The 12,898-nt window shown below is 33.4% G+C and overlaps 1 protein-coding gene across 1 annotated transcript in view; it reads left to right on the top strand.

Annotated features, from left to right (window-relative positions):
- LOC133200275 (limbic system-associated membrane protein-like) overlaps positions 1 to 12,317 on the top strand; it is a 38,979-nt gene extending 26,662 nt beyond the window's left edge. The window contains exons 3-9 of the mRNA XM_061336091.1: positions 4,819 to 4,952; positions 6,635 to 6,839; positions 8,599 to 8,739; positions 9,318 to 9,446; positions 9,781 to 10,074; positions 10,828 to 11,001; positions 12,065 to 12,317. Coding sequence (XP_061192075.1) covers positions 4,819 to 4,952; positions 6,635 to 6,839; positions 8,599 to 8,739; positions 9,318 to 9,446; positions 9,781 to 10,074; positions 10,828 to 11,001; positions 12,065 to 12,165 — 1,178 coding nt within the window. The 3' untranslated portion in view covers positions 12,166 to 12,317. The remainder of the gene's footprint in view (positions 1 to 4,818; positions 4,953 to 6,634; positions 6,840 to 8,598; positions 8,740 to 9,317; positions 9,447 to 9,780; positions 10,075 to 10,827; positions 11,002 to 12,064) is intronic.
- Positions 12,318 to 12,898: the final 581 nt, after the last annotated feature.

The following is a 12,898-nucleotide window of genomic DNA, read 5'->3' as shown; positions in this document are numbered from 1 at the left end:
GCTTACCAATTTACCTGAATTTTGGAAAGCAGTCAGCCATTTGTTAGAAGGCATATTTGAAATACTCATACGACATGTGCATATCCAAGTAATCATTTTGTCTTGGTTAAGCTTTTTACTAATCACTTTGTTTCTTACAAAGAAACATTCCTTTTCAATCTTGTTGCTAGAACCAACGTCCAATCATGTCCAGAAACCTTTTCTCATGAAAAGGTGTCGCTGTCCCTCTACCAAGGATCAGCCTAAGTTTGGGCTGATTTTGGTGGACGTCTACTGAGACATATATGCTATCGTCACACACATGGAATGCTTTCATATCCCTCTCAGTCTCCAACGGTTTTCTTCAACATTTACACTTAAAATGGCTCGGTTTTTATTGAACCGTTCCACCACATCACTGGAATAAATATATAGTGGAGTGCTTGTCTTGAATCTGGATACACTTGCATACCTTGTGAAGAGAAGCCTCTCATATTGCCGACACAGGCCAGAGTGAATAGTTTTTAAAAGCTAGGACCTATTTATTTCCTCATTCGTTGTAACTTAGCCATTGCCCTATCCTTCATATTGGGCTTTGTAAAAACCTCAGATCATTTTGAGTTCATTTTATGAAATAATATGATATCTCATCATCATTTCCCTACTGGTATCTCTCTCCAGATTTGCCAAAATGTCCGGGTCTAACCTCTTAATTCGGTAATCCATTTGTAAGGACTGCATGGGTGCTCTCTAAGTTTTAGTTTCAGGAGCTTTTTCTGTGAGAACATAAATGTGTGTCACATTTTGTTATATACATGAAACATTTCACTCTGTAGCTTTCGCCAATAGAAAATCTGTTTGATAATATTTAGAGCTTAATTACGCCTAAATAATCAACGTTTTTTCTTTAGTTTTTTCTTTAGTGCAAGGGAACAACAACCTGGTATTTGGCAAAATAACTCCTATTAGCTTTCCACATCCTAAACAGCAGATTATTGCTTATTATTACTTTTTTTTTCAATTGAGCCCTGAGAAACTTAACAGTTTCTTTCAGCTGATACATTTCTATTCTCAGAAAGTATCCATCTCTTAATTAAGTCTTCGTCATCTTGAGACATTCTTATCCCGATCATCAAAGTATCCAAACTGGCTTTTAGCATTCGACTTAACACAACTGCATTTCAGTGCTGTTGCAGCACAATTATATTTTTTTAAGTTAATAAGACCCCAAGCCAATAAAGTAATGGACGCTCTGGATCTTTGAATCTTAATGGCCACTTGAGTGAACTATGATCTATCCTCTTTAGGAACTTATTTCCACACAAGCTAGAAAGACTCTATGGACAGATATTTCGTCTAAGTCATACAACATCTCTTATTAGAATCGCCGAGAACTTTACTTGCTTACGAAACAACTTTTTCTGGTAATTCTCGAACTTATTTCCTGCAGCTGAGCTCTCTCTCTCTCTCTCTCTCGCTCTACAACTCTGTCTGATTTAACATTTCATGTAGAGCTTTGGTATGCTTCTGCTAGTTTCTTTTACCGTCTTTGGGCTGTGTACCTAATACGCCCTGTCTCTGCCCTTTTAATTATAAAGCTAGGAACAGTCCATTTTCGGTCTCTGTCCACTAACCAAAAAACTGTCTCAAAAAGGGACGAGAAAAAAAATCAATCTTTACCGTTGTAAGTAGAATCTTTACAGTGCGTCTTGGCTTTGATTTGGTCTAAAACTACTGGTTTGAGCCCATGTTTGTCTTAGCTTTCTATTTTATATAGGTCCACGTTTGCTCTAAGCATGGATACATCATTCTCTGACATATCCATTCACATCATTTGTTTCAATTGTGAGGCACTAATACTGATCCCTGGCTGTCTCTCGCACAACATAGAGCATTTTGTCTGGACGCAGGCTTCAGCACACGTAACAACTCATCTAAATCTCTACTGAGACATCCAGTCTCTTTATTGGTACAAGTTATATTGGTCTCTTACGATGAATATAATCTTGTAAAATTTATAGGACCAATTAATCCAAATCCCGAAGCAGGCATTTTTTTGGTTCCGTATCTGGGTCTATTGATTTGGATGGATCTCCTATAATTAATTAATTAACAATCTGATCATGAAAATACATACTAGTCAGTATACATGTACATGTATAAGCTATGATTATGGTCACTAATCGTTATTTGACTAAAAATGATTTACAGATGCATATATAGAAGACCTTCAATACCTATGAGATTTTTTGTCTGTTTGATTGAATGATTGTTTATTGTTAATTTCATACCCGAACTCTCTGAATAAAGCTCGAGTATATTGTTGTTATCATGGTTTGACCGTAGTCGGTTATACTATCTTCTTCAAACTGCTCTTACATCTTAAGCAGACACATTTACATCAATCGAATATGATTGTATGTATCTTGGAAATTTGCAATAGGGGTTTGTTTGTTGGTTTTTTTTTTTTTCATTTTTATGCTGAGCCAATGAGGAATCGAAAAATGACAATTTTCTACAAAATCCTCGTTGCCTAAATTTCTGTGACATTTAAGCGTTAGCCAAATCATCTTTAAGAATATGGTGGTGCCTTAAGGTGTGGAATTTTAATTTTCTCCCCGGGGTCCGCTGGGAGTCGAAAAAAGAAAACCTGATTCCAAGAACTCTCCGTATATGTTAAGCAGTGGCAAAGTCATCGTTCAGAATAAGATTGATGGTGCCCTGTAGATGTGGATTGAGGTTTCGGATTGTTCATTTTTACCCACATTTTCTGAAGAAAATTCAGGTATGTTGAACATCTGGTCTGTCTGTCCGTATGTCATACCATCCTCGTCCTCAACCTCATCTCAAGTTTTAAGCAGGGTCTTACTCATCTTTTGGAATATGATTGTTGGTATCCAGAAGATGTGCGATAAGGGTTCGGAGTTTTTATATTTTCATCCTGGGCCAAGAATGAGTAAAACTCGACGTTTTTTGTTTGTTTGCTTCTTTGTTTGTTTAATTGATTGTTGTTTTTTTTGGGGGGGGGGGTGTCTCTTTTGGGTTTTGAGTTTTGCAAAACCCTTATTCCCAAAAGTCCTCTTGCATTTTATGCAGTAGCCAAATCAATTTTTGGAGGATGATTGGTTATGTTAGATATGAATAAGGTTTTGAATTTTCAGTTTTACCCTGGGGCCAGTTGGGAGTTGAAATACGACGTTCTTCTACGAAAATCTGGTTACCAGAACTCCTCTTTTTATGGTAGCAAACTTCAGAATATGATTGGTGGTGTCCTGTTGATTGTTACGAGTTTCAGAATTTTTATTTTTAGTGGTATGGTCGATATGGGCGAAAAATCATTTTTTTTTTTACACAAAAACTTTTCTAAAACTCTTTTTTAAAACAGGATTAATGCTTCATTAAATTTAATTCAGACTATAGCAATGGATTTTTATGAAATACTAACATAAAAAGCATACTGGCATATGCTCACCAAAGCATTTTATGCTCAATTTGATACATGTTTATTCCTTAAAATTGGAATAACTTAGTTGTCTCATCATAAGTTACCCATATACAAAGGTTAACATTTTAGAGGCAAACATTAATGTGCAGGTATTACTGGCTTATCGGTATTATTAGTATTTAGTTTTAATTTGTCGCGCCTTTGTTAACAGAATGACTTTTCCTGTTTACTTGAAATTTACTACTAAATACGTTGACTCCCTTTACTCATTTTGGTAAATATTGTCTAAAGAATCTAACTCAAGCACAGTAAATGAATTTAAAGCATTTAATGATATTTATTAAAAATGCATACGCACACACTAAACGCATTAAACTAACACAGCCAAAAGTGAAGAGACCCATTTTGAAAAAAGGATAATCATACTACATGTACAAGAATTGTCCTGGTATATTTACCCAGATATATTGTTGGATACCTACGGGTGAAAATAATGGCCTAACAATTTGTATTAAAAAGATCAATCAAATTCGACTTAACGACAGATTGTATTAGCAAACAAGATCATTGATCGACCATAGAATTTACGAAATGTTGACTTTAAACGAGATTTCTTATATCCTTGTATCATCAACTTATTTGTCAATAACCTGGTTTATTTTAGAAGTTATTTGTACGTAAAATGTGCTCTTGCGTATCGAATTAACTGGGAGACTCCAAAATTGGATATATCAGGAATGAAATAAAACATTGATAAAACGTCTAGATATATCTAAAGGTCGAGTTGAAGGCCACAGCAAGAAACTTCTTTTTTTCATGTAGAAGTTTTTTTTTAAAAAAATTCTGCTTCATATGATCACAAAATATGTCTTCTAATAACAGCTAAAAGTGGAGACCCAACAGTAGAAAAACCTGTAAGCTGAATAAAACAAATCAAAATCTGAGCTTTCTATAAAAAAAACTTTACTTTTCTATTTGCTAGAAATGCAAAAGGATGAACGCAAAGAATTGCGTATTTTAAAACATTTTTGTTATTTATAATCCAAATAATGAATATATATGTATTTTAACAATTAAGAAAAGTATATTTTGATATCATTTTCTTATCAGAGGGAACATCTTTTTGGGATTGATAAAGTTATACAAGTTCATGGGGACGTAACTTCGTAGGTCATATCTTGTAACAGCACACATTAAGTTTATTTCAGTATTTATTTAGGTTGTAAATTGGTAGTTAGGGGAACCATGAACTTCCACGAAAATAACCCCCAAAGAATATATCATGATTCAACAGTACTGTAGATATCTAAATCTGTCTTAAATTTTGAATTAAATCCAGGTTACGAAATAAATATTTTCAGCTTTTGGATATTCTACGAAATAACTATTTTCAGCGTTTGGATATTCTGCATCAAATGCTTTGCCGATACAGTTTGATTCAACACCCGAAAACATCAGTGGAATAGCCGGGACAACAGCCATTTTACCCTGTATTGCCGACCTTACAGATGCAGACCCTAAAAGAGAGGTAACATTTAACGAGGTTGGATCCTGATATTTAAAGTCTTAAACTTTTTTTGTCAAGTATATTTTTAGCTTCTACACACATAGCTTAATTAAAAATCAAAACAAAAAATGAGGGTCAATATGCTTCTTTTGGAGCTATGATGCATTTAATATGACCCTTTTGCACTGAAATTTGTGACTTAATCAAAAATCACATCTTCGACGTTTTCCCTCCAATGTTTTTATCCAGATAAGTCATGGGACAAAATAAACTATTAGTCTATTTAAAAAAAAGACACATTAAAATTATGACTAAGAAAAAGTTTCAAATTACTTCGCATAATCAAAATAATGACCTTTCTGTACTTACAAAATGTGATTTTTCTGGCAATAAAAATTTAACAAGCAAGAAAATTATTTTAAAGTCTTAAACTTTTGCTGAATTTAAGCAGATTGATCAAACTTATCTTATATATTCAGAAAAGAAAAACAAAAGTGGGGGTCTGTGATGTAAATTTTTAGATATTACTAAAACAGTGTTAATTTTATGTTAAAATTGGCTCAAATTTTTCCTGGACTTTCAGAATATATTTACTATATTTGTCACAATATAATGAAAGAATTCATAAGAAATAATTTAATAGATATTTCAAAGCCAGCATAAAACATTTCACTGCAAAAAACAGTTCTGTGTGCAACCAGCATGGAAAAATAGGAATCTAAACTTAACAGTACTGTATGTATTTTAAAAGGGGAAAAATGATCATTTTCTTCTAAAAAAAAACCTTCCGCCACAAAATATAGTTCCTGTCTTAATCCTATTCGAATGGAATTTCATCGCAGTTTTTTCATTGGATATAGTTTAATTTGCATTGTAGAATCCAGATTTAATGTTAGAACTTTAAAATGATGCAGAATTTTAGAAATAAAGGTCCAGACCAAAATCTGCTCAAAAGCCCAGGATCGAACCTCCTTAAATAATGGGGAATATGCGAGTGATCTTTGGGTAGTCTGTTCAGCAAAGCGACATTTAGGGATGAGCTTTTTAAGTGATGAAGGAATCTGATATTCAGTATCTTTGAGTTTGTCCAAAGACAAGCAAATGTCTTCTGTTGAAAATCTATATTTTGATGTTAGGGAATTGATCAGTGGCAATCCCACTTGACAAAAAATTAAAAAAGAAAAACACTGTCGTCAGAGCTAAAGGGGCCATTCCACCAAATGAAGTTTGCCTTATATATCAAAATTAAAATCCTTTTCCGAAGACAAGAAAAAAAAACTTTCAAATCAATGCATTCTATTGAATGTTTTAAGAGAAAGGGTCTTGCTCCAAATTAAAGATAAAAAGGCAAATAAATTCTCTCTTTGATATTTTTTGAACTGTAAAGATTTTGTTACGTAAAGTTGTTTGAATTTACATTCTGAATACGTCAGTATAAATCGATGATTTATATTTAGGGGTATTGTGAATTTTTTATGATCAAAATCCTCAACTTAACCACAACTATTTCCCTTCCTTTAAATATTTAAGTTTTCATTTTATCGTTTCTGAAATAGTCAAAGAATTCAATTTTTTAAATCCTTTTTGTTAAACTTCATTTTAATTTTACTGAATATATATATATATATATATATATATATATATATATATATATATATATATATATATATATATATATATATATATATATGAAAAAAATCCAGATAACTTGGATGAGCCCTAGGGAAACCCTTATAGCCATTGGTGATAGGCGCATAATAGATGATACCCGGATGTCAATCGAACGCCCTCGTGTGCCAGATTGGAACCTTCATATACGTGAATTGCAGTTTTATGATAGAGGAACTTACACCTGTTCACTCAACACAAAACCAATGAGCACGAAAAAAATTTATTTGGAAGTATACGGTAAGAAGATCCACATATTGAATGTACAGGTACTGTAAAATACTGTCATAAATAAATTACAGTACACATTATTTTTGTACTATCACGGTAATGATAAAAAATTGCTTCATATAAGTTTGTTAAAATATGACCATTTGTTTACAATGTGTAAATTAAGACAGAGAAATTTTGATGGAATTAAAATACAAAAAAATCAAACATTATTAATACAAATAGTGTATTATATAATGTAAATAGAAATTATACAATATTTATTATATATATGATAAAATATGACATGCAAAAGGACAATTATAGAATACAAGTAGGGAATATACAAAACAAAAGATCAATTAAGAGTACAAATGGAAAATTATACATTGTAAAAAGAAAATGGACAATAAAAATAAAAAATTATAAAATTCAAACTGAAAAATTATACAATACAAATAAATTTAATTTGTATTTATTGAATACAAACGCACAGGATCGAATAAGTTAACTTTGACATGACGTAATTGACCCCTTGATTGACACATTGGAAGTAAAAGTTCATCATCTTCAATGAAAAGGGTGAAGATAAGGAACAGTGAACGATCTCACCCCCCCCCCACCCCCCAATACAAATACAAACAATAAAAAATTGTGAACATGGCATAAAACACAGACCCCTGGAAATTCCAGAACTGGGATCAGGTGTCTATAACTTTAAAAAATTTCTTGACCTTTAGTTGATGAGGTTGATCAGTAGAAGTTTAAATTGATAAAAATTGTGTGCAACTGAGTTAAATTTTATAGACAACAGACTGCAGCTGGAAATTAAATATCAAATTAAATTTAATATATCAATAAAAACAGCGCACATAATACTATTATATACAGCATGAAATTTTCGCCAGTAAGTTAACTTCATCGAATTTATGTAAAATAAAAAGTTCTAAACGTTTTTGTTTGTTTGTGTGTTGTTTAACGTCCCTCTCCTTTTCACTCATATGGAGACGCCGCCACTTGCCGGTGGAGAGCTGCAAATTTTGACCTATACTCGGCACTTAGGGCCATTAAGCAGTGAGGGATCTTTTTCATGCCAACACCTACTGCGACACGGGACCTCGGTTTATATGGTCTCATCCGAAGGACCGGTCTCCACGTCCCACAGTGGGATTCGATTGATTGATTGATTGTATTTTGTTTAACGTCCCTTTGGAGAATTTTTCACTCATATGGAGACGCCACCACTTGCCGGTGGAGAGCTGCAAATTTTGTCCTATACTCGACACTTACGGCCATTGAGCAGTGAGGGATCTTTTTCGTGCCAGCACCTACTGCGACACGGGACCTCGGTTTATACGGTCTCATCCGAAGGACCGGTCTCCACGTCCCCAGTGGGATTCGAACCCGCAACGTAAGGATCAACTCCTTACTTCGCGACTCTAGAACAGACGCTCTAACCACTGCGCCATGCGGGCCAGTGGGATTCGAACCCGAGACGTAAGGATCAACTCCTTACTCTGCGACTCTAGAACAGCTAGACGCTCTAACCGCTGCGCCACGCGGGCGACTGGTTCTAAACGTTAAGACTATGGCAAAATAATACGTGTTTGAAATGTCGTTGCGTTCTTTACAACTCATTCAAAATTTCGTTTCTCAGCCTTATAAACCACTGAGGGAATAATGACTTTTGAAAATGAAAACATTAATAAATGTCATATTGAAGATCAATTTTGGATGATGAAATCAGCTTCCAATGTCTTACAAAAATATGGGGATTTTTTTTTTGCAGTAGAACCACACATCTATGAAAAACCACGTAATACGCAACAGTTTTTAAAGGAGGGGGAGACCGCTAATCTGACCTGTAATGCCACTGGATACCCAGAACCAACAATCACGTGGTATCGAACGACTATCTCAGAGAAAGAAGGTAAATTCTCTCTCTCTCTCTCTCTCTCTCTCTCTCTCTCTGTTTTCAAAACTTGTATGTAGAACAAAGTTCAGTGGGACAAGGAAAATAACTCTATTAAACATTTTATCAATAAAAGTCAAAAACGTTTTCCCTCTGAAAATGTAAAAGTACGATGAAAAATTGCACGTAGAATATTTATTGTGGAATCAATAAGGCATGCTTTCGGAAGTTAAATTAATTTTTCTCTTGTTTTCTTATCTCCTGCACTGTATTTATGATGAATAAATGTTTCTTTTACCCTGTTTTTATCGTCTGTTTGATAGATAGAGCATGAAAGTTTTTAATACATGCAAAATGTTTTTTAAAAAATGAATAATAAAAAAATAATATATTCAAAATCATATATTGCTCATTTTAAATTTATTCATGAATTATCTCTGCGATTTGCTAAGCTGAAGGTACTTATTTTCCCCTACACAAACCCGCTAAGGTCACCTTTTTTTAGGCTTTCAAAAGTAATGAGTTCCAAAATTTTTTCAATATATTGCACAAATAAAATGTTTGGATGTATTCTAAATTTATAACTTTTTTTCCAGCGATAAGTCAACAAGGCTCCTTCTTAATGATACACAACATAACTCGTTACTGCAGTGGAGCGTATGAATGCGAAGCTTTTAACGGAATAGGACCAGCAGTCTCTAAAGTGTTCTCCATCAATGTACACTGTATGTACATTTTATATTTAAGAAAATAAATACTATTTATTGTATTTTGCCTCTTTTTTGAGCGGGGGAAGGGGGGGGGGGCTAGAGTTAAGAGTTCACAGATGGTATCGTCAATGGACTAATTTTTATGGATCACTGTGTCCATGTCTTTTCTAGAAAATACGGCTTGTTATGACAAGTCAGTCGTTTATTTACATTTACAAATACTCTGATATTTTCTCAAAAATACCAAGGAGTAATGAAGTGCATGATTAAGCAAAAGAAAGTGGTCTTGATAGATTGTGCTGAAAGCAACATGTATTACTTTATGTATCAAAATAACCATTTTTTCCAGTTCAACCAGAAGTGCAAGTATTGAATAAAAAACAAAAGCAAGATTTGGGAAAGGAAACTATTTTGCAGTGTGAAATATCAGCATCACCACAGGCAATAGTAAACTGGAGAAAAGGAGGAAACGTTTTTACTGCCAACAGCTTTCACAGAATAACGTCAGAAATCTATGAAAAAGATTATTACACCACTGTTCTTCGTCTCCGAATTCAGAATCTAACTTGGAATGATTTTGGAGAGTACATTTGCGAAGCAAGTAATATTCTCGGAAGAGATCTAGAAAGGATGCAACTTTTTCGTAAGTATAAGACTAATAAAAACAAGAGTTAACTTTTTTCTTTCTTTTTTTCCTGTAGAATACTAGTATAATATATTCTTTAACTATTCTACCGAAGCTGTTCAGTGACTATAAGATCTTATCATGTTTGCCTGTTGTAACTGAAGCATCAGAACTTGTCCACGAAAAGATATTAATGGGAGGTGGGAGGCACATAAAACAACTTTCTTTACAGATATTTTATTGTCCACAAAGAAGGATATGATTTAAAAAGCAGGAAAGATATATTTATATTTGTGAACATGCAATTCGAGAGAAACCTGTGAAACACCATGGTAAAAAGGCATTTAGAAAAATGTGGTTTTCTCCAACTCCGTATCTGGTCCTCATACAATTAATAGTCGACTATCAACACAGGATATAGTTAATAGAAATAAAAGTATAAGTCTACACGTGAATAATATAACACCCGTATAGTTATGGGCGAAATTTACAATTTTACCTTTCATTTTTTCACTGTAAGTAGGCTGTTTGCTTAATTTATTCCGTTGACTTTCATATGAATTAAATTATAGAAGAACAAGGTTCCAATGTAGACTAAATTACAATTTTATGACAAAACCTTTTTTTTGTGAAATATTTCAACAGTTGTTCCAAGGCCATATACACATCATTCAAATAACAGAAACTTATCTCCATTTTCATTCAATTAAATATGGGTAGGTGATGGTGTGTAAACATTAATGTTGTGCATTTATTATGACTTTTTCGCAGCAATAAATGGTATTAAAGCTTCACCACAGTCAGCGAAAGATGACAGGAGTGATTCAAAGACGATCATATTCGACTTCAGCTCAAGTTCAACTAGTCATCAGAAGTTACCGCTTTCTCCCAAAGACCAGATCCTTGTTAAAAACCCAAATTCAAAAGCCTATGGAATAGTGCGTGGTCAGTGTTTTAATTCAAACACCTTTCATACGCGCACTTTCTAAAGAAAGTTCAAGTATATATTGTTGTTATCCTGGTCCGTCCATCTGCCACACTATCTTCTTCAAACTACCCATACAACTTTAAGCAGTAGCCAACTCATCTTTTGGAATATTATTTGTGGTGCCTTGAACATTTGCAGAAGGATTTAGAGTTTTATTTTCACCCTGGGGGCCGAATGGGGTGGGAAAAAAAACTTTTTTTTTTCCTACAAAAACCTGGTTCCCTAAACTCCTCTTACGTTTTTCGCAGTAGCCCTTTGATATTTTAGAATATGATTGAGAGTGTCCTGTATATGTGCAATAAGGCTTGAAATTTCGATTTTCATCCAGGGGCGATTGGGGTCAGAAAAAGACGTTTTCACTTCTTTTACATTTCTGCCAAAGCCAACTCAACTTTTGAAATATGATTGGTGGTATTATGTAGATGTGCAATTAGCTTTCGGAAGTTTCGGGAGTTCCTTGAACTCGTCTTTTATTTTTCATAGTAGCCCAGTCGTATTTTGGACTAAGTCTGGGAGTGTCCTGTAGATGTGCATTTAGGTTTCGGAATTTCGATTTTCACCCTGGGGGTGATTGGTGGTTCGAAATCTGATTTTTGTAAATTATAAAATTATTGTGGCTTCTTCCCTTGTTAACCTAATATGAAGGTGAGTATATTATGAGGTAAACACCCACGTGCGGGAATTACTTTCTTATGACAGCATCTATTTTAATTATTGAGATTACTGTGAATCACTTTTTTCGCTATAACTTTATTTTTACGTAATAACGCGAGACAGTCGGCTCGCAAAAATTTCTTTCTCGCGTATAAAAGCTATATGCTATAAAAGATTATTTACAGCAATAACTAAAAATCTTGAAAATGTTGTTTCGTTTCTAAATACCAAACAACAATTTTGCTAAAATAAAGTGAAAAATTATTGATCTACAGTGTTACATGTATATCTACAATGTATTTGTTATGAATGTATATCTTTGCAGTTATGTGTTATAAAATATATAAATATACATCTTTATTTCAGGTACCTCAAGTAGTTCAGCAGAAGCAGATGCGATGTTCCATATTTTTGAATGTTCATTTGTAATTGTCCTTGTTCTTATAAGTCAGTTGTTTTATGTTTAGCTATAAGCTATTTTTAAAGAAAACGGACGGACGTTGACATTTCATATTTTATATGTCTTTAATAATTTTTGACAATTTATCAGTTGTGATAAATTTGAGAGTTAGTGTATATAATGTAAATACGAATTTCATTAAACTTGTTTTAAATTTTATGTATCTATTGTAGTGTTGTGACTGATGTTTCGAAAAAATTATCATTTCTTCAGCAAAGTGAGAGGATGACTTAAATGCGAAACGAGATATTGTAGTATGTTTTGCAGTGACAACATAACTATGAGATTAAGCCCACAAATGATAAATAATAGCAATGGAGGAGTTATAAGCAACCACCATTATAAACTTGAATCAAATCAAAAACTTTAATAGGTGAATATTAAATCATTAGGTAATGGAAAAAGATTAGACGATGAAAAACAGTTTGCGTCATTTCAGTTTGCAATTTTTAAGTAAAGAAAATAAAATTACATTACACGCTTACACAGATTATCTATTTTTTCTGCAATGTTGCAACCATTGTATCCCGTTTAACACAACAAAAACACAGCGTTTTAGTGTTGAATTAAACATGTTTTATACATCATCCATGTATGATATAACAGACTGCAGATCATAACCATTACAGCACAGCCACATACTTGTAATCGAATACATCTAATAAGTTAGTACATTTGTAATGTACTTACATCTAAGTCTAATAGTTGTACCACATCAAAGGCGGATCCAGCCCCCCCCC

This window comes from Saccostrea echinata, unplaced genomic scaffold (genome assembly GCF_033153115.1).
Source record: "Saccostrea echinata isolate AGI-Se365-2 ecotype Australia unplaced genomic scaffold, CSIRO_AGI_Sech_v1 ptg000002l, whole genome shotgun sequence".
Lineage (NCBI taxonomy): Eukaryota > Metazoa > Mollusca > Bivalvia > Ostreida > Ostreidae > Saccostrea > Saccostrea echinata.
This window is presented reverse-complemented; position numbering and strand designations above follow the sequence as displayed.